Raw genomic sequence first — 23,757 nt, forward strand, 5'->3', positions numbered from 1 at the left:
ATCTCAGTTTGTCCCCCTTGTGCATATGCATTATGATACAGGCTTTCATTAGAAGATCACATACTATTTTTTTCCACTGGATACCTGACTCATTCAGTGCATTGAATGCATGGTGCTCGCTTAATGAGCAGCTTTTCAATTTTTTGTATTTTCCTCATTGTTCAGTGTGTGGCCCCAGGCCTTATTTACTGCACGCTACTCAAACCCTGCCCAATATCACACAAGAACTCTGTGGCGGAAGCAGGAGTAGAATCTAAGCATTCAGCTGTCTTAACCCAGAGATCTTCCTGCAATCCCCCACCTCACTCATGCTGTACCTTCCAACTTCTGCAACAAAAGAATCAGGGGGTTCTATACATAAGTCTCCATCACTACACATCTCTGATTCATCCCCCAGTTAGTCCATCCTGTGAACTAGGCTCAGGGGTGCAAGTTCCAAGTGGCGCTTACCTCAAGTGGCTCCCGTCTCCTGAAAGCAGTGGCATGTCCCTTCTCCAGCTCCTACATGGAGGTATGGCCAGCTGGCTCTGCATGCTGCCCCATCTACAGGCACTGCCCCTGCAGCTCCCATTGGAGCGCCAGAGGGGGCCATTGAAGCACGTAGGGGCCGGAGTGGGACCATGCTGTGGCTTCTGGGAGCCACGTGGTGTGACTGTGACCCTGCACCCCAGCTGGAGCACTGGAGCAGGGCAAGACCCCAGACCTCCAGACCCCGCTCCCCAGTGGGAGCTTGTGGGCCAGCTTAAAATGGCTTGCAAGCCACATCCAGCCCACGGGCCATAGTTTGCCCACCCCTGTGTTAGGTGATATACAGATACATAAAATATGTTCCCCAAAGTTCTTACAATCTAATTCAACATCTACAAATTGGTGTAACAAATATCAGAAAGGTTTGAGAAGGGAGGAGAATAAGCTCTGGTCTACACTACGAGATTAGGTCGAATTTAGCAGCGTTAGGTCGATTTAACCCTGCACTCATCCACACGACAAAGCCTGTTTTGTCGACTTAAAGGGCTCTTAAAATCGATTTCTGTACTCCTCCCTGGTGAGGGGTTTAGCACTGAAACTGACTTCGCTGGGTCGAATTTGGGGTAGTGTGGATGCACTTGGACAGTATTGGCCTCTGGGAGCTATCCCAGAGTGCTCCATTGTGACTGCTCTGGACAGCACTCTCAACTCAGATGCACTGGCCAGGTAGACAGGAAAAGCCCCCTGAAGTTTTGAATTTCATTTCCTGTTTGGCCAGCGTGGCAAGCTGATCAGCACAGGTGACCATGGAGTCCCAGAATCGCAAAAGAGCTCCAGTGTGGACCGAACGGGAGGTACTGGATCTGATCACTGTATGGGGAGAAGAATCCGTGCAGGCAGAACTCCGTTCCAAAAGACGAAATGCCAATATATTTGCCAAAATCTCCAAGGGCATGATGGACAGAGGCTACAACAGGGGGACACAGCAGTGCCACGTGAAAGTTAAAGAGCTGAGGCAAGCCTATAAAAAAACCAAAGGATGCAAACAGTCGCTCCAGGTCACAGCCCCATACATGCCGCTTCTATGATGAGCTGCATGCAATTCTAGGGAGGGCCCCTACCACTACCCCACCACTGTCCGTGAACACCAGCAAGGGGGAAGTCTCATGCAACAGGGATGAGGATTTTGTGGATGGAAGAGGAGGAGATGGTTGAGGATAGCGCACAGCAGACAAGCGGAGAATCCATTCTCCCCAGCAGCCAGGAACTGTTCATCACCCTGGAGCCAATCCCCTTCCAACCCTCCCAAGGTGGCCTCCCAGACCATGAAGCCGGAGAAGGCACTGGTACACTCTGGTGAGTGTACCTTTGTAAATATAATACAGGGTTTAAAAGCAAGCGTGTTTAATGATTAATTTGCCCTGAAGACTTGGGATGCATTTGCGGCCAGTATAGCTACTGGAAAAGTCTGTTAACGTGTCTGGGGATGGAGTGGAAATCCTCCAGGGACATCTCCATGAAACTCTCCTGGAGGTACTCTAAAAGCCTTTGCCACGCAGTATGGGGAGGCCCGTTCATGCTGAGCTGTTCATATTTGGCTGAGAGGGATCTTCCCTGATACTAGCCACACGGTGGGGGACCTGAGGGTGAAGCACATGTGCTATGTAATGTGAATTGCTTGATTCAGTGTGAAATAGTCTTCTCTTTGTTCTCTAAAATGTATCTTTTTAAATACTACTCTCCCTTTTTTCCTCCCACAGCTGCAAATGTTTCTACACTCCTTCTTTCATCTCCGTCCCAGAGGCTAACGCAGATTAGAAGGTGAAAAAACCACACTCACGATGATATGTTCTCAGAGCTCATGCAGTCCTCCTGGACTGAAATGTGTTGAGGCAAACAATGGCAGAGTCCAGAAAAGCGTTAAATGAACACAATGAGAGGAAGGAGGAGCACGCTAAGAGGAAGCAGGATGCAATGCTAAGCCTAATGGGGGAGCAAACTGACATGTTCAAGCAGCAGGAGCACAGACCACCGCTGCAGCCCCTGTATAACTGCCTGCCCTCCTCCCCAGGTTCCATAGCCTCCTCACCCAGATGCCCAAGAACGCAGAGGGGGGAGGCTATGGGTACCCAGCCACTCCACCCCAGAGGATTTCCCAAGAAACAGAAGGCTGGCATTCAATAAGTTTTGAACTGTAGTGTGGCCTTTTCCTTCCCTCCTCCCCTCATCCACCACCCCACCCGGTGCTTCCCTCCTCACGGACTACTTGCGAGTTTTCCCCCTATTTGTGTGATGAATTAATAATGCATGATTTTGAAACAATAATGACTTTATTGCTTCTGAAAGCAGTGATCGAAGGGGGGAGGGCAGTTGGCTTATAGGGAAGTAGAGTCAACCAAGGGGATGGATTTTCATCAAGGAGAAACAAACAGAACTGTCACACCATAGCCTGGGCAGTCATGAAACTGGTTTTCAAAGCTTCTCTGATGCACAGGGCGCCCAGCTGTGCTCTTCTAATTGTCCTGGTGTCTGGCTGTGGGTAATCAGCCGCCCGGTGATTTGCCTTAACCTCCCACCCCACCATAAACGTTTCCCCTTACTCTCACAGATATTGTGGAGCACACAGCAAGCAGCAATAACAATGGGAATATTGATTTTGCTGAGGTCTAACCTAGTCAGTAAACTGTGCCAGCGAGCTTTTAAACGTCCAAATGCACATTCTACCACCATTCTGCACTTGCTCAGCCTATAGTTGAACTTCTCCTTGCTACTGTCTAGGGTGCCTGTATATGGCTTCATGAGCCATGGCATTAAGGGGTAGGCTGGGTCTTCAACGATAACTAGGCATTTCAACATCCCCAATGGTAATTTTGTGGTCTGGGAAGCAAGTTCCTTCCTGCAACTGTTCAAACAGACCAGAGTTCTTGAAGATGCGAGTGTCATGCACCTTTCCCGGCCATCTCATGTTGATGTTGGTGAAACGTCCCTTGTGATCCACCAGTGCTTGCAGCACCATTGAAAAGTACCCCTTGCGGCTTACGTACTGGCTGCCAAGGTGGTCCGGTCCCAAGATAGGGATATGCTTTCTGTCTGTCGCCCCACCACAGTTAGAGAACCCCATTGCAACAAAGCCATCCACTATGACCTGCACATTTCCCAGAGTCCTTGATAGCAGCAGCTCAGTGTTTGCATTGGCTACTTGGATCACAGCAGCCCCCACAGTAGATTTACCCACTCCAAACTGATTCCTGACTGACCGGTAGCTGTCTGGCATTGCAAGCTTCCAGAGAGCTATCACCACTCACTTCTCAACTGTGAGGGCTGCTTTCATCTTGGTTTTCTTGTGCTTCAGGGCAGGGGAAAGCAAGTCACAAAGTTCCATGAAAGTGCCCTTACACATGTGAAAGTTTTGCAGCCACTGGAAATCATCCCAGACCTGCAACACTATGCAGTCCCACCAGTCTGTGCTTGTTTCCCAGGCCCAGAATCGGCGTTCCATGGCAGGAACCTGCCCCATTACCACCATGATGTCCAAATTGCCAGGGCCGTGCTTTGAAAGAAGTCTGTGTCCCTGTCCTCATCACTACCGTGATCGCACTGTTGTCACCTCCCCACCTGCTTTTGCAGGTTCTGCACATACTACAGGATAATGTGTGAGGTGTTTACAATGCTCACAACAGCAGCAGTGAGCTGAGTTGGCTCCATGCTTGCTGTGGTATGTCGTCTGTAGGAGAGCAGCATTGCAGCGGAACTGGTGGATGATGACGGATGCCATGAGAATAGATATTTATACAGAACGACAAGAGGACCTGCAAGGTGGATTCATGGCACCAGGAGAGCAGAGTTGCAACAGAAGCAGTGCATGACGATGGTTAGCAGTCCTACTACACCGTCTGCTGACAGCAGTATGGTGGCTGCATGGAAAAAAGGCACGAAACGATTGTCTGCCGTTGCTTTCACAGAGGGAGGGGCAACTGACGACATTGCCCCATGAGGCATTGGGAGCTCAACCCAGAATTCCAATGGGCAGCAGAGACTGCGGGAACTGTGGGATAACTACCCACAGTGCAACGCTCCGAAAGTCGATGCTAGCCACGGTATTGCGGACACACTCTGCTGACTTAATGCGCTTAGTGGGGACACACACAATCGACTGTATTAAATAGCTTCCTAAAAATCGACTTCTATAAATTCGACCTAATTTCATAGTGTAGACATTCAATGTCTTCAGAACATTCAGAGACGTGTTGAGGTTTCTAATATTATTAACTATATGCAAATAAAAGAGAGATATGGAATACTTTCTGGGCATCTATATTTTTTTTATCCCAATATAAATCAATTTAGGTCCATGAAAGAAGGAAAACTACTAGTACAATACTATTTGTACAGTCATTAAGGTGAAATGTAAAGAAAATGAAAATCTGAAAACAAGACACATTCAAGAATATTTTCTTAAGTCTTTCTGAATGCACAAAATAGAGAGAAGGGTGTGCAGAGCTGTTTAATTACATTATGCGTTTTGCTGTAAAAATGCTAATTTCACTATGAGTGTTTTGATAAGAAAAACAGTTTATCCACTGTAGCTGTTTTAAAGTTTTTGTACCAGTTATAGTAGTATGATAACGTGGTTTGTTCTTCAAAGTTGGTCAATTAGCTGGTTCTCCCACTTCTCAAAATACAGTTCAGTAAATAAGAGAAAAAGAAATGGCCTGATATTTAATCTAATTACATTACTGGTCAAAAAACAGCAGAGATGCCATTAGTGGATCACTGAAGTTCATTGACCTGAGAATCTGCAAAATCACCTTGTGTAACTGTTTTGTCTGCATAAAGAAAAGAGCATTGAGGTGTTCTAGGGAGAGTAATTATCCTCCAGGAGTTCAGCAAATAAGAGAGAACCCTTTATAATTTTATAAGTAGCTTGCTTTGATATATGCTGTGCAACTTTCAAATTGAAACTGGTACCACAGGGTCTAGAAATTATTGTCCAGTATTTCCTAATTTTCAAGCTAACCTAATGCATATTTAAGAGGAATTAATTCTTTTCCTTCTACTACATTTTCCTAAATGTTCTAAATATGTTTAAAATAGCTTAAAAACTATGAATTTCTGCATGTGATCAAAGCAGTAGATCTTAAAGGCATTCATTAGACTTGGATATAGAAATATATCATATTTCATAAAATATATAGGAACCCAAACCTATTTGTCACTTATACAATTCTAAAAGTTGGTTTGCAGTACCATTATGAACAACTCAGGAAGTGTATACTTTGAAGTACAACTATGATTGATTAGACTACAGAAATTCCAGTGCTTCATTGTGTACTACTTTAATCTTTTGAACAGTGAATGAACAGCAGATGGCCTAATAAAGACACTCTGTATATTTGCTCAATATGGATTTGCTCTGAAGGGATTGGTTCAACACTTTAGAGTACATATATTTGGAATACATCTGTCTTAATCAAGACAGATGGTTAAAGGAAAGTGAAACGTCCAAACTCTTGGAATTAGTCCAATTTGGGTGCTGCTTTTGATTGAAAATTTTAATAGGATATGACTATCATTCTGTAAGCTTTTTCGGAAGAATACAGCTGCTAATAGTATAAGCATATAAAAGGTTGACGGCGACTGAACTGGGATTTGTTTTACTTACATTTCAACTAAAAATATCGCCAGTGTCTTGCTCTAACTGATCTGAGGATAAATAGGTGACTTTGTTTTCCCGGGCTATCAATTTGATATCTTTCGTGATTGTGAAATTCACTAAAATATTCAAACTTGAAAGAAAAAATATTTTGCAAATTCCAAATTGTATTTAAACTTGCAAGTGTCAGGTTTTTCAAGGAGATTTTATAATTTTTTCTATCCTATGTAATACTATACATTAGATCACAAGCTTTTTTAAATGGCAATTTTGTAATACATTATAGGAAGTTTCATGGCTTGTGGATCAAATATTATGTGTGAATTGTATACCTCTAAAATGTATGCAGAAATATATAAATCAAATTTAAAAGGTGCTGCATGCTGATATTGGGAGACAATGATTTTTACAACTTGGGTTACTTGGGAGTTTACTGTATGTTTTCAGTTTGCATATTAAAAATATGGTAGTTTAGCCTTGATGAAAGGTTGTCCCATTTTAGTTAAATACTCTTCAAACGTAAATATTTCAGCATTCATTATCTCTGCAAAGGTTTTGGTATCTGAATTAAATCCATTTTTGTTTTTGTTAAGTGTTGCACTCTTGTTTTCTGTTTTGCAGTAATAACAAGTAGTGGCTACAGTCCAAGATCAGCACATCAGTACTCGCCGCAGATATATCCCTCCAAGTTAGTGACTACATCTTTTCTAGCCTATCATAGTGAATGACCAAGACTTCAGGCAATTCTGTTGTTCAAAGTTTCCAACAACTACCCACTTAAAATTGAGATTCTCATGTAGCCACACGACTTTAACAAAACATCAAATATTGTGAGATTTGAGATAAAATCACTAGAGTTGGCAGCACTGTAGTGCATGGAAGTACTCATTTGTATGTGGCACTACCAGTTTTGTGCACACATGTTCCTGATTGCAGTGTGAAGTTTGTTTGATTCTGGATACTTGACAAGGCCGGGTAGGAGGCTATGTTTGAAAATTTGGCATTATGTTTCTAAAATGAAAACACTGAAACATTAGCAGGTTATGCTTTCTTAAGCTACTTTGTTTTGGTAAATTTGTATTCACATTATGATATAACAAATATGTAATAAGATGACAAGTAAATGTCTGAACTCTGTGTATTAGAGAGACTCTCTTTAATATACTGTGACCAACACGGCTACAACAACACTGCATATTAACGAGACAAGGTGAATGAGGTAATATCTTTTATTGGACGAACTTCTGTTGGTAAAAGACGCACGTTTTCAAGCTTACACAGAGCTCTTCTTCAGGCAACTACAACAACACTGCAAACAACAATGAACTAAGCGTAGTCTTTCTTATTTCACTTACAAGGGGATTTGGCTAACAGTGCATCAGATATTCTTGTCCAAATATATTACAAGGTCTTATTGAATTTTTGATTTACTGTAATAATTTTTGGCATCTAAATTAAAGTGTAATCTTTTCCTGATAGCAACTGCTTCCAACTATGCTGAAGTAATTAGGAAAAAAAAGCAAAACAAATTAGTATTTGATATTTAGTCATGGCTTTTAATGGCTAGGTTTCAGTTACAATAATTCTTCAGAGTGTGTTTGATCACTCTTGGTCCATAAAATCTTATTTGACTTATTAAACATTCCATGACAAATATTTCTGAATACCTTTTTGCAACTCTGGAGTGTAAAATTTTTAAACCTGATTTTATTCACAAACAAAAGATGACTTTTATTTCCATTCTTTTTCTGTAACCCAAATTTTCCAAATGTTGAAAGCCCATCTTGTTGTTAAAGTATTACTGTAGGCATTTTTAATGCCACTCTATATGGGCTCGATCCATCTCCCATTGAAGTCAGAGGGCCAGATCCTCAGCTACAACTGAACTGCACACAGTACAAGTTTGTGTATCTTGGCGCTCACGTTTGTACTTCCCTGATCCTGCTGCCACTGTGTCTAGAGTAGTTCTCCTTCACTGGGTTTGAGCAGCCTGAGGGCATCTCTGATTGACTTATGCCAGATGCTCGTTGCTTCAAGGGGGGGTGGGGTGCAAAACCCTGTAGAGCTATTTTGACAGTGGGATGATCCACCTGAGGTTTGATACAGCAGCTTTAAGGTTATATCATGCTGGTGGTATGGTACAAAACATATATGTTGCACCAGAGAATGTAACCCAGAGAGTCTCCATTTACTTCAGTAAGGTTAGACTGGATTCTAGAAGAGTAATTGTTGACAAAACTGTTTATTGACTTCTTGAAACCTTTTTCTTTTATTGCTTGAATCAACATGCAAAGCATCTGTTGCCACAGTAATGCTATTTTTCCTAATATTTAGGCCCTATCCACACATTCTTTCTACACCAGCAGCTCAAACAATGTCTGCATATTCCGGACAGACCCAGTATTCAGGAATGCAACAGCCTGCAGTCTATACAGCCTACTCACAGACTGGACAGCCTTACAGTTTACCTGCTTATGGTATTTTGCCTCTCATTGTTATTCCTTCTTAGCTAGTAAGATTAATTGTCAATATGAACATTCTTTACTTTTCTCCCCATCTACAAGAAAATATTTTAAAGAATCGGTTGAAAATTAATTTCTCACACAGACTTGGGTGTAATGTTGCCAGGCATCAAGACGGAAAGCGGGCTTTCGCAAACACAGTCACCACTGCAGAGTGGGTGCCTCAGTTACAGTCCGGGGTTTTCCACACCACAGCCAGGCCAAACACCATATTCTTATCAAATGCCAGGTCAGTAACCACCATTGTCATTTTTTCCATCTTTCATTTCAGAGGCACTACTCATGAGTGAGGTGTTGCTCAGTGTGAGTAGGAATATCTGAAGTAGGCCTTTAGGTTCAGATGTTCAAAGGTATTTAGGTGCCTATGTCGCATTAAAATAAGTGAAATGTATATGCAGGCTGATATCATTTGATTTCATGCAAGGTATTATCTTTTAATGTAGCATTAAATGATGTGCATTTCTTCATAAGAAACAATTATCAAAAGACCCAGGGCCAGTATTTAAAGGCTTAAAGTTGCAGATAGGCATCTAGTGAGATTTTCAAAAGAGCTCAAGCAGGTTAGTCACTTAATTCCCATTGAAATCAATAGGAACTAGGGGCTAGATTCACAAAAGGACTTAGGCCCCTGACTGCCACTTGAGGTGCCTAAATCTCAGAATCAGGTCCCACTAGGCTTCACAAAATCCCCGCTCAGCTGCCACTACACCCTGTAGGTGCCTAAACTCACTTGGCACTTTACATTTTTGTTGCAGTAAAAGTTCCCTTGGCATCTAGGTTTCTGCCTTTCAGCATGTGCACTGCAGCCCCATTCCAAACATGCCTAAGCCCCAGAGTGATGCAGAAACCGGAGAAGGTAGGCGTTCTTCCTCCTAACTAGCTTGCCTGCCTATAGACGAGCTTACACAAAACAGTGGGAAAAGGAGGCCTGCTTCCTTCATTTCTTAATCCAGTGGATAGGGTATTCATTTAGGATGTGAAAAATCCTTGGTTCAAGCCTCCCTTTTACCTGAGAGGGAGAAGGGACTGGAACTGTTTTATGCCGAGACTGGATGGCTGCAAGTGAAGGTGAACTAAGCAATGAATATACATAATGAGAGAAAGAACAAGAGAAAAGAAACAAGGGAGTGGTTGATGCACTGTAGCAAGCGTGAAAAGGTTTTTTTGAACACAACCATATATTCTCCAAGTTTCCGTTAACAATATTAAAAGGGAAAAATATATCTGGAAGCAGTTTTTCATTTCTGTTGAGCGTTCATTAGAAATTTTTATATTTTAAAGTCAGAATCTCAGTTATTTGTGCTTCTGATTTGTCTGTGTAGTAATAAGAGAAATTTTCTTTTGAATACACAAATAGGTTCTTTTAACAAATTATTTCCTTTATCTTTAGGTTCTAGTTTTACACCCTCATCTACTATTTATGCAAATAATTCAGTCTCGAATTCTACAAACTTCAGTGGTTCACAACAGGTATGAATATCAATATTTATATGTGCAACAGAATAAGAAAATATTTTAAGTGATCAGGCAGTTGCATAATTTGAGGTTAAAATAGGACTATTGTGATTTAATCTTTAATATGACAGCAGGGTACTTTAATATCTAACCAAATACTGCAATCTTCATGAAAAAATCTAATCAATCTTTTCATTTAAAATACATGATAAAGAAATGGGTTCACTTAATAAATTGCCTTTACTTTTTCCAGGATTATCCATCCTACACAGCTTTTGGCCAAAACCAGTATGCACAGTATTATTCAGCATCAACATATGGAGCATATATGACCTCAAACAACACAGCTGATGGCACGTCTTCATCATCATCAACCTATCAGCTACAGGAATCTCTCCCTGGCCTGAATAGTCAACCAGGTACAGATCTTCATCCAGGTGAAAAACTTTTGTGTATTTGATCCCATCAGTTTAGATGCATGAAAGCGGAATTGGGTAATTTTTCAACATAGGTAATTTTGAACCAAATTGGGATAAGCATGAACTTTTATACTCAGCTCAGTGTCTCTAAAAGAAAAAAAAATTATTATGGAAACAATCATGAGATATTAAAAAGGTGTATATTCAGGTTATATATTAAACCACAGCCAGTAATTTTGGCAAACTGATATATGTATCATTGTGGGAATGAGAAAAGACACAACAATCAAGTATGCATCTTTGATTGTCCGAAACTGCTTTGCTGTAGCAGGATCTCTCTAATTCACACTGAGAAAGGCAATCCCTCTTCAGCTCTCAGCAAAGATTTAATAACAGAATGGGTCTGAGATCTTGTGTTACTGACACCTAATAATAATAGTACCTAGATCTTTATCCATAGATCTCAAAGTGTTTTACAAAGGAGGCTAGTATCAGAATCCCTATTTTACAGATGGGGAAACTTAGGGCATGTCTACACTATACACTTAAGTTGACCTAGGTTAGGTCGACTTACAGCCACCGCAGTAAATACTGTGGGGATTCTTATCCACATTGCCCTTCTTCTGTTGGTGATGCATGTGCTTCCACCAACTTAAAAGGGGCAATGCAGGGGGCGGAGAACCAGGGCTGTCAGCTCTGCACAGCTCCTTGCTAGTAGCCTGGCATCCCCCTGGGCTGCCCCTCCCCTCTTGGCTCCCTGTTTCCCACCGGGAATGGGGCAGCTGACCAGACACTGGGCATAGATCTCCCCACCGGGAGTCATAGATACTAAGGTCAGAAGGGACCATTCTGATCATCTAGTCCGACCTCCTGCACAGCTCAGGAGTCCTGCTCCCCTCATCAGCAGTGCCGCAGCCAACTGGAGTCTGGGTGCAGAGCTCCCCGCTGGGCACAGCTGAGCCTGGGCAGCCAGGCTCCTGGTGGGGTGACCAGTCAGCTGCTATGCTCTCAGAGAGGAGCCAAGAGCCCGGGGACCCTGGATGGCAGCCGGGCTGGAGTGGAAAGCCAGGATCTTGGGGAGCAACAGGGCTCACTGCGGGGAGCAGGGAGCTGGGAAGCCCGGAGCCGGCTTTCTTGTCAATTTCACAGCTCCATGAAATTGACGAGAATGATAACCAATAGATATACCTAATGCAGTGTCTACAGGGACACTGCGTTGCCCTAAATACACCAACATAAGCCTTACGCCTCTGGTGGAGGTGGAGTTATAATGTTGGTGTAGTAGGGCACTTACATAGGCAGGAACAAGGCTGTAGTGTGTACGCTGACATAATTAAGGCAGCTTGTATTGACCTAACACTGTAGTGTAGACCAGGCCCTAGGCACAGAAAAGTGAAGTGACTGGTCGAAGGTCGCCCAGGAGTCCAGTGGCAGAGCCAGGAATAGAATCTACATCTCCAGAGCCAGTCCAGTGCTCTATCCACTAGGTCACACTGCCTCCCTTATTACAGCATATTTACAGTATATTGTGAAGTATTATCATAAATAATTAAAACCAAACTACAGTTGTTTCTTTATTTAGACAAGCACTTATTAATTTGCATGCCATATTGCTAATTCACAAAATTCAGCAAGTCACAATAGACTTATCAGGTATTGGTATCAATCTATTTAAATTATATTAAGAGAGTTACAGTTGCAAAGTAAAGCACTCAGAAGCCAGGACAAGAACAAATTAAGTTTGCCTGACCAATTATGTGCCCTTGGGCATAAAGCATTACAGTATTTTATTATATAATCATGCTAAACTTTTTTACAGGACCCCATCTCATTCAATGCATGAGGTGAACACTGCTCTGTGAATGAGGCAGCTGTTCAGTTTTTCTTGTTATCTCCATCATTCACCTTATAGCTGCACGCCTGCTTCCTACACTGCACACTATCCAAACACAGCTGCCCATAAAGATTGCTTTTCCTTCTTTGTAGACTTTTCTGTGATGCGCATTACATTAGTAGGTGAGCATGTCACAGAGGTTAATGAATTGATCCTTGCAACACCCCTGCAAAGTCAAGAAGTATTATCCTCATTTTACAAATGTGAGACTATGGTACGGAGAGATTCAGTGGCTTGCTCAAGCTCACATACAAAGTCTATGAGAGAGACAGTGAAAGACCCCAAATTTCCAAGGTCTCTGTCTAGTGCCACAGGAGCTTTATTTGTCTTCCAGGGGACCCTGCTTCATTCATCATACACTATACAATTTCTGCAGTGTGGACCTGATCCAAAACCTATTGAAGTCCTGGGAAAACTGTCATTGCCTTTAATGAGTTTTGGATCAGTCCCTGAATGCAGAAGGGGTGCACTGGACCCCAGACCAATTCACTACACAAAGCCGTTTCATTCTCTTTCTAGTGAGTGAACTGAATGACACAGGGTCCTTCAAAAATATGCAGTATTATATTAATAATAATGAATAAGCAGAAGGGGAGGAGTTAAGGTTGTGCAAAAAATTATACACAGATCTGGCAGTATTACCTACAGTTGAGATTGCCTGACATTTCCCATTACAAGACCCTGTTTTCAGTTACTTATAACTTTAACTGTATGGGCTGAAATTTCCCATGCCAGGTGTCTGCCTCAGGCTGAATTTTTTTGGAAAATGTGTGTTTATATAAAATAGGAAAGTATATTTTATTCACTCCCTTGGTTCTTGAAACCATTTTGGCACAAGCTTAAAAAAATATTAACTCCTGGACTCAGAACATCCTGCCAAATTGAAGACAGAAAGATAAAATTATGTTGTAATCAACTGAAATTAGAACACTTGAGGAATGAACATTAACTGTAGATGTTGCTCCACATATAATTCAAAAGATTATGTTGTATGCTGAAAGAATGTAATGAATACTCATAAAATTATGTTTTGAGAACTCTGCATGCTTCAGGACACTTTATATTTCCTGCATACTTAACAATATTTTGTAGTGAGTAGGTTTGCACATTATCTCATCTTGTAGCTGTGCTTCTTAGAAGTGATCTGTTAACATACTGTATTTACAGAATCTCTTATGATAGTGTTTTATAATCTGTATTCAAAGTACTATAGAAGGGAACTTTATACAAGCTAAATAACGGAAAACCATAATGAGTGTGTAAGTATAGTGAAATAGTAAGAAAGGTTTTTATGTTTAAACACATGAGCATGTCTCCCTTTTAAATAGTTATGCATCTGAACTTGTACATCTGCCCATGCACTTCCCATTTCTGTGAAGTGCTGAATGAGTCATGCGACACTATGTGCACAGTGCAACACCCATTTTGAAAATACATCGCATGCCGGTGTTCTTGTGTGTTACTTTAAAAATACACTTGCATAAATGGAGTGCAGCATTTTGAATGCTTAGTCCAGGGATCAGCAACCTTTGGCATGCGGCCTGTCAGGGAAAGGGGGTTTGGCAGGCTGGGATGGTTTGTTTACCTGCAGTGTTCGCAGGTTCGGCCTATCGTAGCTCCCACTGGCCACGGTTCGCCGTTCCAGGCCAATGGGGGCTGCAAGAAAGGCACGGGCCAAGAGATGTCTGGCCGCCGCTTCCTGCAGCCCCATTGGCCTGGAACAGCTAACTGCGGCCAGTGTGAGCTGCGGTCGGCCGAACCCGCAGATGCTGCAGGTAAACAAACTGTCCCCGCCCTCCCGCGGCTCTCCCTGACGGGCCACATGCCAAAGTTTGCTGATCCCTGCACTAGGGACATCATGGCTCAGAGGTAGCAATTGCAAAGAGCTTCTGGTTACTGCTTCACCTGGTGCATGGGGAAAGGGCAGAGTGAACCTGCTGCTGATATACTGGGATAATAATGCTAGGGCCTGCCTGTGCACAGGAAGGAATAAGCATGTGCACGAATCAGTCTGCGTTGACTTTTGTTTGCACACTAGCCTATTCAGAAGCAGCACACATTGGAATTTTCACTGGGTTTGTGTGTATGCCTGGGTCTTCCCTCCCAGAGGGCCCTTTGCAACAACTGTGCTCTTACTCAGTTCAGTTGTGGCAGGTTCAGTGGCAGGGATACGTCAGTACCTGAGTATCACTATGTCTACAATTACAGGTCATACCATGTTCATGCTTAATGCTTTCCTGTCACTTTATTGTAGCCAGACTCTCACTTGCCAGTGAATGAAGTTTCCCAAACAGGATCCTTAGTTATGTGTTGAATATAGAAAAAAGAAAAGAATTTCAAGCATTGCAATTAATATTTCTAACTTCAGTGAACTGCACTAGGACTTCCCAATCTCTAAATAAGTACACACATTTTTGGGTCCTTCCGTGTATGAACAGTTTGCATTTAGTTTGTCAGATTTGAGACACATTCTTACTACACCAGAGATCTGTATTTTGGTCAGGTTTTTTTAAGTTTAAGTTTTCTGAAGCCATTTAAGGATAAAAAAAATAAGTTCCCCCTTTAATATGGATGAGCCTGTTGTTTGTAAAAAGCAAATCCAGCAAATTAAGCGTACAGTTGTTCAAAAACCCATGCACTACTGACTTCTGCAGTTCTAAAATAGAAGCATGCCTTGCATTCAAGTAAGAGACAGCTGGTCATTCTGATTTAGAGATTAGTTTAATGAAATAAAGTTGGCTCTAAATACTCAGAACTTAAAAGGTACAGTGATTACTTACAATACTGATTAATGGATAATTATTCAATCATGTACAGTGTTGGTCCAAGGAGAAGCCACTGGTAATAATTAATTAATGTTAAATGGAAATTGTAAATAGCATTCAGTAGTTTACTTCAGCTTTTAGGAACTTTCATAGAAGATTTAGAAAGATTTTTTTAATTTTTGGAAGAATTAAGTAAATTGAATAATTGGGAACAAATGCTTTAATATGTTACTTTGTAATTTAATCTTGATTTTATAAAATATTACATTTTTCACATATATTAAATTTTCTCATGTGTTGGAAATAATTAAAAGGTTCAAGCCAGAAATTTGTTTTTTTTTTCTTTTAGTCTGTTTTTTATGTAGTCGTGGAAGAGCTAGTAAATTAACATTTCCCTTTAAAAGGGTCCCCTTCTATGAGACACATATTCAGAACTTTTGTTGAAGTCGATAGAAGTTCTGGTTGTGCAAGGAATCCAGTTTCGAGTTGTCATTTTGTACTTCTTCATTTAACCGAACATATTTTCTTCTCTCTCTTATGGAGGACAAGCCAATACTCCTTGACCTTATTTACTTCCCCATTACCTTTAGTGCCTTTACTGATATTTGCAAAAAGAAAAGGAGTACTTGTGGCACCTTAGAGACTAACAAATTTATTTGAGCATAAGCTTTTGTGAGCTACAGCTCTCTTCATCACTCAGGGAATAGAGTTGGTTAATTAATCAGAACTCCCTCTCCTGACTAATTCTGCAACAGCAAAAGCAAGAATACTACAGAGTCATGATTAAGCAGAAGTGATTTATTTCTGTTTAATTTCCCTATCATTCCTCAGCAAATTATAACAATTTTAGATTCGGGTAAAATTTTCAAAAGTGCCTAAGGACCAGATTTTTAAAGGTATTAATTTAGGTGCTGGTATTTATAGAGATGCAGATAGGTGCCTAAATGCCTTTAAAATCTGGCCCTCAGTAATTTAGGGATATCTAAGACCCGTTTTCAAAAGTGATTTATGCATTTGGAAACATAAGCCACATTGAAAGTCAGTTGGATTTAGATGCCTAAGTCATGTTTGAACATGGATATTAGACTCCTAACTCATTTAAGCACTTTTGAAAGTTTATACTAGGTCAAATTTTAGCTTTGTTTTCTTGCCTCTATCAGTCTGTCCCTGTTGCCCCCACCCCCCAATCTTCCTGAGAGTACATGTGCAGCTTTGTCATTTGTGTGTAATGCAGCCCTCCTAGTGAATGGAGTAGATGTGACTTTTCTATACAGTTTATAGATTCATAGATACTAAGGTCAGAAGGGACCATTCTGATCATCTAGTCCGACCTCCTGCACAGCGCAGGCCACAGAATCTCACTCACCCACTCCTATGAAAAACCTCACCCATGTCTGAGCTATTGAAGTCCTTAAATCATGGTTCAAAGACTTCAAGAAGCAGAGAAGCCTCCCTCAAGTCAACCATGCCCCATGCTACAGAGGAAGGCGAAAAACCTCCAGGGCCTCTCCAATCTGCCCTGGAGGAAAATTCCTTCCGGACCCCAAATATGGCAATCAGCTAAACCCTGAGCATATGGGCAAGATTCACCAGCCAAATACCCAGGAAAGAATTTTCTATAGTAACTCAGATCCCATCCATCTAATATCCCATCTCAGGGGATTTGGCCTATTTACCCTGAATATTTAAAGATCAATTACTTACCAAAAACCCATTATCCCATCATACCATCTCCTCCATAAACTTATCAAGTAGAATCTTAAAACCAAATAGATCTTTTGCCCCCACTGCTTCCCTTGGAAGGTTATTCCAAAACTTCACTCCTCTGATGGTTAAAAACCTTCGTCGGATTTCAAGTCTAAACTTCCTGGTGGCCAGTTTATACCCATTTGTTCTTGTGTCCACATTGGTGCTGAGCTTAAATAATTCCTCTCCCTCTCCTGTATTTATCCCTCTGATATATTTATAGAGAGCAATCATATCTCCCCTCGACCTTCTTTTAGTTAGGCTAAACAAGCCAAGCTCCTTAAGTCTCCTTTCATAAGACAAGTTTTCCATTCCTCGGATCATCCTAGTAGCCCTTCTCTGTACCTGCTCCAGTTTGAATTCATCCTTTTTAAACATGGGAGACCAGAACTGCACACAGTATTCTAGGTGAGGTCTCACCAGTGCCTTGTATAACAGTACTAAAACCTCCTTATTCCTACTGGAAATGCCTCTCCTGATGCATCCCAAAACCGCATTAGCTTTTTTCACAGCCATATCACATTGGCAGCTCATAGTCATCCTATGATCAACCAATACTCCAAGGTTCTTCTCCTCTTCCGTTACTTCTAATTGATGCGTCCCCAACTTATAAACTAAAATTCTTGTTATTAATCCCTAAATGCATAACCTTACACTTCTCACTATTAAATTTCATCCTATTACTATTACTCCAGTTTACAAGGTCATCCAGATCCTCCTGTATAATATCCTGATCCTTCTCCGAATTGGCAATACCTCCCAGCTTTGTATCATCTGCAAACTTTATTAGCACACTCCCACTTTTTGTGCCGAGGTTAGTAATAAAAAGATTAAATAAGATTGGTCCCAAAACCGATCCCTGAGGAACTCCACTGGTAACCTCCCTCCAACCTGACAGTTCACCTTTCAGTAGGACCCATTGCAGTCTCCCCTTTAACCAATTCCTTATCCACCTTTTGATGTTCATATTGATCCCCATCTTCTCCAATTTAACTAATAATTCCCCATGTGACACGGTATCAAATGCCTTACTGAAATCTAGGTAAATTTAGATCCACTGCATTTCCTTTATCTAAAAAATCTGTTACCTTTTCAAAAAAAGGAGATTAGGTTGGTTTGGCACGATCTACCTTTTGTAAAACCATGTTGTATTTTGTCCCATTTACCATTGACTTCAATGTCCTTAACTAATTTCTCCTTCAAAATTTTTTCCAGGACCTTGCATACTACAGATGTCAAACTAACTGACCTGTAGTTACCCGGATCACTTTTTTTCCCTTTCTTAAAAATAGGAACTATATTAGCAATTCTCCAATCATTTGGTACTACTCCTGAGTTTACAGATTCATTAAAAATTCTTGCTAATGGGCTTGCAATTTCAGGTGCCAATTCCTTTAATATTCTTGGATGAAGATTATCTGGGCCCCCCGATTTAGTCCCATTAAGCTGTTTCAGTTTTGCTTCTACCTCAGATATGGTAATATCTACCTCTATATCCTCATTTCCATTTGTCATGCTACCATTATCCCCAAGATCCTCTTTAGCCTTATTAAAGACTGAGGCAAAGTATTTGTTTAGATATTGGGCCATGCCTAGATTATCTTTAACCTCCACTCCATCCTCAGTGTTAAGCAGCCCCACTTCTTCTTTCTTAGTTTTCTTCTTATTTATATGGCTGTAGAACCTTTTACTATTCCATAAGATGGTTTTAAAGCTTATAGAAAGTATTTTTCTATTCATTAGGTATTTAAAATAAATGCTGTATAGCCCTATTTAATTTCTATAGACCTCTGCTGGTTACATCTATACAGAAATTTTCTCTGAAGACATTATCATAGGTAGTATGTATACATGTAGAATAAAATATTAAACTAAATACAGAGACATGGATTACTGAATGGTATAAAGAAACACTTTGAATAAAACTTACTTTCTAGGGCTTTCAAAAGTTATCAGTATTGTACTTTGATTTTTATTTGATGTTTTTGATAAGAATCAGTGTTTACAAATTACTTGCTGCTTAGTTCACCTGTTGGGCTATTTTGCTGGGGAAGCAATAAAAAAGCTAGACTTGGATATAATTTTGTTTTTATCTTATGTGGGGCAAAGAAAGAAATGTGAACGTGCATTATATTGGAATAGTCCTGCTTTTATGAAATGATTGTGCAGCCACTACAGCAAATTATTGGAAAATAGGTAAATACGTAATTACTTTTCATTAGAAACTCATGCCATATAAAGAAAAGGAGTACTTGTAGCACCTTAGAGACTAACAAATTTATTAGAGCATAAGCTTTCGTGAGCTACAGCTCACTTCATCGGATGCATTTGGTGGAAAAAACAGAGGGGAGATTTATATACACACACAGAGAACATGAAACAATGGATTTATCATACACACTGTAAGGAGAGTGATCACTTAAGATAAGCCATCACCAGCAGCGGGGGGGGGGGAGGAGGAAAACCTTTCATGGTGACAAGCAAGGTAGGCTGTTTCCAGCAGTTAACAAGAATATCTGAGGAACAGTGGGGGGTGGGGTGGGAGGGAGAAATAACATGGGGAACTAGTTTTACTTTGTGTAATGACTCATCCATTCCCAGTCTCTATTCAAGCCTAAGTTAATTGTATCCAGTTTGCAAATTAATTCCAATTCAGCAGTCTCTCGTTGGAGTCTGTTTTTGAAGCTTTTTTGTTGAAGGATAGCCACCCTTAGGTCTGTAATCGAGTGACCAGAGAGATTGAAGTGTTCTCCAACTGGTTTTTGAATGTTATAATTCTTGATGTCTGATTTGTGTCCATTCATTCTTTTACGTAGAGACTGTCCAGTTTGGCCAATGTACATGGCAGAGGGGCATTGCTGGCACATCATGGCATATATCACATTGGTAGATGCACAGGTGAACGAGCCTCTGATAGTGTGGCTGATGTGATTAGGCCCTATGATGGTGTCCCCTGAATAGATATGTGGACAGAGTTGGCAACGGGCTTTGTTGCAAGGATAGGTTCCTGGGTTAGTGGTTCTGTTGTGTGGTGTGTGGTTGCTGGTGAGTATTTGCTTCAGATTGGGGGGCTGTCTGTAAGCAAGGACTGGCCTGTCTCCCAAGATCTGTGAGAGTGATGGGTCGTCCTTCAGGATAGGTTGTAAATCCTTGATGATGTGTTGGAGAGGTTTTAGTTGGGGGCTGAAGGTGATGGCTAGTGGCGTTCTGTTATTTTCTTTGTTGGGCCTGTCCTGTAGTAGGTGACTTCTGGGTACTCTTCTGGCTCTGTCAATCTGTTTCTTCACTTCAGCAGGTGGATACTGTAGTTTTAGGAATGCATGATAGAGATCTTGTAGGTGTTTGTCTCTGTCTGAGGGGTTGGAGCAAATGCGGTTATATCGTAGAGCTTGGCTGTAGACAATGGATTGTGTGGTATGATCTGGATGAAAGCTAGAGGCATGTAGGTAGGAATAGCGGTCAGTAGGTTTCCGATATAGGGTGGTGTTTATGTGACCATCGCTTATTAGCACCGTAGTGTCCAGGAAGTGGATCTCTTGTGTGGACTGGTCCAGGCTGAGGTTGATGGTGGGATGGAAATTGTTGAAATCCTGGTGGAATTCCTCAAGGGCTTCTTTTCCATGGGTCCAGATGATGAAGATGTCATCAATGTAGCGCAAGTAGAGTAGGGGCATTAGGGGACGAGAGCTGAGGAAGCGTTGTTCTAAGTCAGCCATAAAAATGTTGGCATGTACATTGGCCGTTTGTTAGTCTCTAAGGTGCCACAAGTACTGCTTTTCTTTTTGCGAATACAGACTAACACGGCTGCTACTCTGAAACCTCTCCTTACAGTGTGTATGATAAACCCATTGTTTCATGTTCTCTGTGTGTTTATATAAATCTCCCCTCTGTTTCTTCTACCAAATGCACAGCATGCCATCCGATGAAGTGAGCTGTAGCTCACGAAAGCTTATGCTCTAATAAATTTGTTAGTCTCTAAGGTGCCAGAAGTACTCCTTTTCTTTTTGCGAATACAGAGTAACACAGCTGCTACTCTGAAACCTGTCATGCCATATATATACAGATAGATTTCCATCTTTTTGGTTGTGTATAATTGAAGATCTGTATCAGATCATAATTGTGCCGTTATCATTTGTGTGGGCTTTAAATAGTTTCATAGATTTTAAGAAAGTTTGGAATTCTTTTAATTCTCACATATGACCAACAGTATTTTATTCTAATCGGGACATAATAAAAACTTTGAAGGCACTCTTCATTGTTCCATTTTACTTATTTAACAACCTTTGGCACATTGTTCACTAAGAGGAAAAATGAACTAAATGATTTACTTAATGGCAATAAAAATAATTATTTTTTACTAGAAATGTGTAAATTCACTCAACTAAGTGTCTGTAATTCCCTGGGTCCTATCTTTTTTCCCCTTTTTAAAGATAGGTACTATGTTTTCCCTTCTCTAGACCTTTGGGACCTCATCTATCCTCCACGAATTCTCAAAGATAATGATTAATGGTTCAGAAATTGCTTCATCTAGTTCCTTAAGTAACTTAGGGTGAATTGTGGCATGCCCTGCTAATTTGAATAGATCTAATTTATCTACTAGGGCTGTCGATTAATCGCAGTTACTCACACAATTAACTAAAAAAAATTCATTGTGATTAATTGCTCTGTTAATCGCACTGTTAAACAATAGAGTACCAATTGAAATGTATTAAATATTTTTGGATGTTTTTCTACATTTTCAAATATATTGATTTCAATTACAACACAGAATACAAAGTGTATACTGTTCACTTTATATTTTATTACAAATATTTGCACTGTAAAAGTTATTAAAGAAATAGTATTTTTCAATTCACCTCATACAAGTAGTGTAGTGCAATCTTTTTATCATAAAGCACAACTTACAAATGTAGAATTTTTTTGTTACATAACTGCACTCAACAACAAAACAGTGTAAAACTTTAGAGCCTGCAAGTCCACTGAGTCCTATTTCCTGTGCAACCAATTGTTAAGAGAAACAAGTTTGTTTACATTTACGGGAAATAATGCTGCTCACTTCTTATTTACGTCATGTGAAAGTGAGAACAGACATTCACATGATACTTTTGTAGCTGGCATTGCAAGGTATTTACATGCTAGACATTCATGCTTTGGCCACTATTCCAGAGGACATGCTTCCATGCTCATGATGCTCATTAAAAAAAAGTGTGCATTAATTAAATTTGTAACTGAACTCCTTGGGGAACAATTGTATGTCTTCTGCTCTGTGTTCTACCCACATTCTGCTATATATTTCATGTTATAGCAGTCTCAGATGATGACTCAGCATGTTGTTCGTTTTAAGAACACTCACTGCAGATTTGACAAAACGCAAAGAAGGTACTAAATGTGAGATTTCTAAAGATAGCTACAGCACCCGACCCAAGGTTTAAGAATCTGAAGTGCCTTCCAAAATCTGAGAGGGACGAGGTGTGGAGAATGCCTTCAGAAGTTTTAAAAGAGCAACACTCTGATGTGGAAACTACAGAACCCAAACCACCAAAAAAGAAAATCAACCTTCTGCTGGTGACATCTGACTCAGATGATGAAAATGAACATATGTTGGTCTGCACTGCTTTGGATCATTATCAAGTAGAACCCCTCATTAGCATGAACGCATGTCCTATGGAATGGTGGTTGAAACATGAAGGGATATATGAATCTTTAGCGCATCTGGCACATAAATGTCTTGCAACACTGGCTACAACAGTGCCATGAGAATTCCTGTTCTCACTTTCAGTGAGACGTAAACAAGAAGCGGGCAGGATTATCTCCTGCAAATGTAAACAGACTTGTTTGAGCGATTGGCTGAACAAGAAGTGGGTTTGTAGGCTCTAAAGTTTTACATTGTTTTATTTTTTAATGCAGTTTTTTTTACATGAATCTATATTTGTAAGTTCAACTTTCATGATAAAGAGATTTTACTACAGTACTTGTATTAAGTGAATTGAAAAATACTATTTTTTATTTTTACAGTGCAAATATTTATAATAAAAAATAAACATAAAGGTGAGCACTGTACACTTTGTATTCTGTGTTGTAATTGAAATAAATATATTTGAAAATGTGGAAAACATCCAAAAATATGTATATACATTATATTCTGTTGTTTAACAGTGCAATTAATCGTGATTAATTTTTTAATCACAATTAATTTTAATTGCTTGACAGCCCTATTATCTATATATTTTTAATCTGTTATTTCCCTATTCCAGTCTGTGTTTCTTCCCCCTTGTTGTTAATATTGTCTTAAGCAATTGGTCACAAACAACCTTTTTAGTGAAGACTGAAGCAAAATAGGTTTTTCACGCCTCAGCCTTCTTGATGTCATCCTGTAGCTCTCCTTCCCTGCTGCTAAATAATGTAATTAAATTTTCCTTTGTCTTTCTCTTGTCCTTAATGTACTTATAGAACCCCTTCTTAATGCCTGTTATGTCCCTTGTTAGGTGTAACTCATTTTGTGCTTTAGCCTTTCTGATTTTGTCCCTACATGCCTTTACTATTCTTTTGTATTCATTCTTAGCAATTATATTCATGCTTCCACTCTTTGTAGGATTCCTTTTTGATTTTCACATCATTAAAGAACTACTGATAAAGGCATATTGGCCTCTTACTGGTCTTCCTATCTTTCCTTATCATTGGGAGAGTTTGCTCTTGTGCCTTTAATTTTGTCTCTTTGAGAATCTGCCAATTCTCCCAAACTCCTTTTTCCATTAGATTTTCTTTTCATGGGACCTTACCTACCAGTGCTCTGAGTTTGTTGAAGTCTGCTTTTTTGAAGTCCATTGTCCTTATT

At 40.4% G+C, this 23,757-nt stretch overlaps 1 protein-coding gene across 15 annotated transcripts in view; it reads left to right on the forward strand.

Annotated features, from left to right (window-relative positions):
- Nucleotides 1–23,757, forward strand: part of EYA4 (EYA transcriptional coactivator and phosphatase 4) — a 231,677-nt gene that overhangs the window by 172,108 nt on the left and 35,812 nt on the right. For 10 of the 15 annotated variants that reach the window (XM_043510993.1, XM_043510998.1, XM_043510999.1 and 7 more), the window contains 5 exons: nt 6,743–6,809; nt 8,456–8,598; nt 8,729–8,872; nt 10,034–10,113; nt 10,352–10,535. In XM_043510993.1, the coding sequence (XP_043366928.1) occupies nt 6,743–6,809; nt 8,456–8,598; nt 8,729–8,872; nt 10,034–10,113; nt 10,352–10,535 (618 nt within the window). The remainder of the gene's footprint in view (nt 1–6,742; nt 6,810–8,455; nt 8,599–8,728; nt 8,873–10,033; nt 10,114–10,351; nt 10,536–23,757) is intronic. The other 5 variants (XM_043511000.1, XM_043510994.1, XM_043510995.1 and 2 more) reach the window with 2 other exon arrangements.

Source organism: Dermochelys coriacea, chromosome 3 (assembly GCF_009764565.3).
Source record: "Dermochelys coriacea isolate rDerCor1 chromosome 3, rDerCor1.pri.v4, whole genome shotgun sequence".
Classification (NCBI taxonomy): domain Eukaryota; kingdom Metazoa; phylum Chordata; order Testudines; family Dermochelyidae; genus Dermochelys; species Dermochelys coriacea.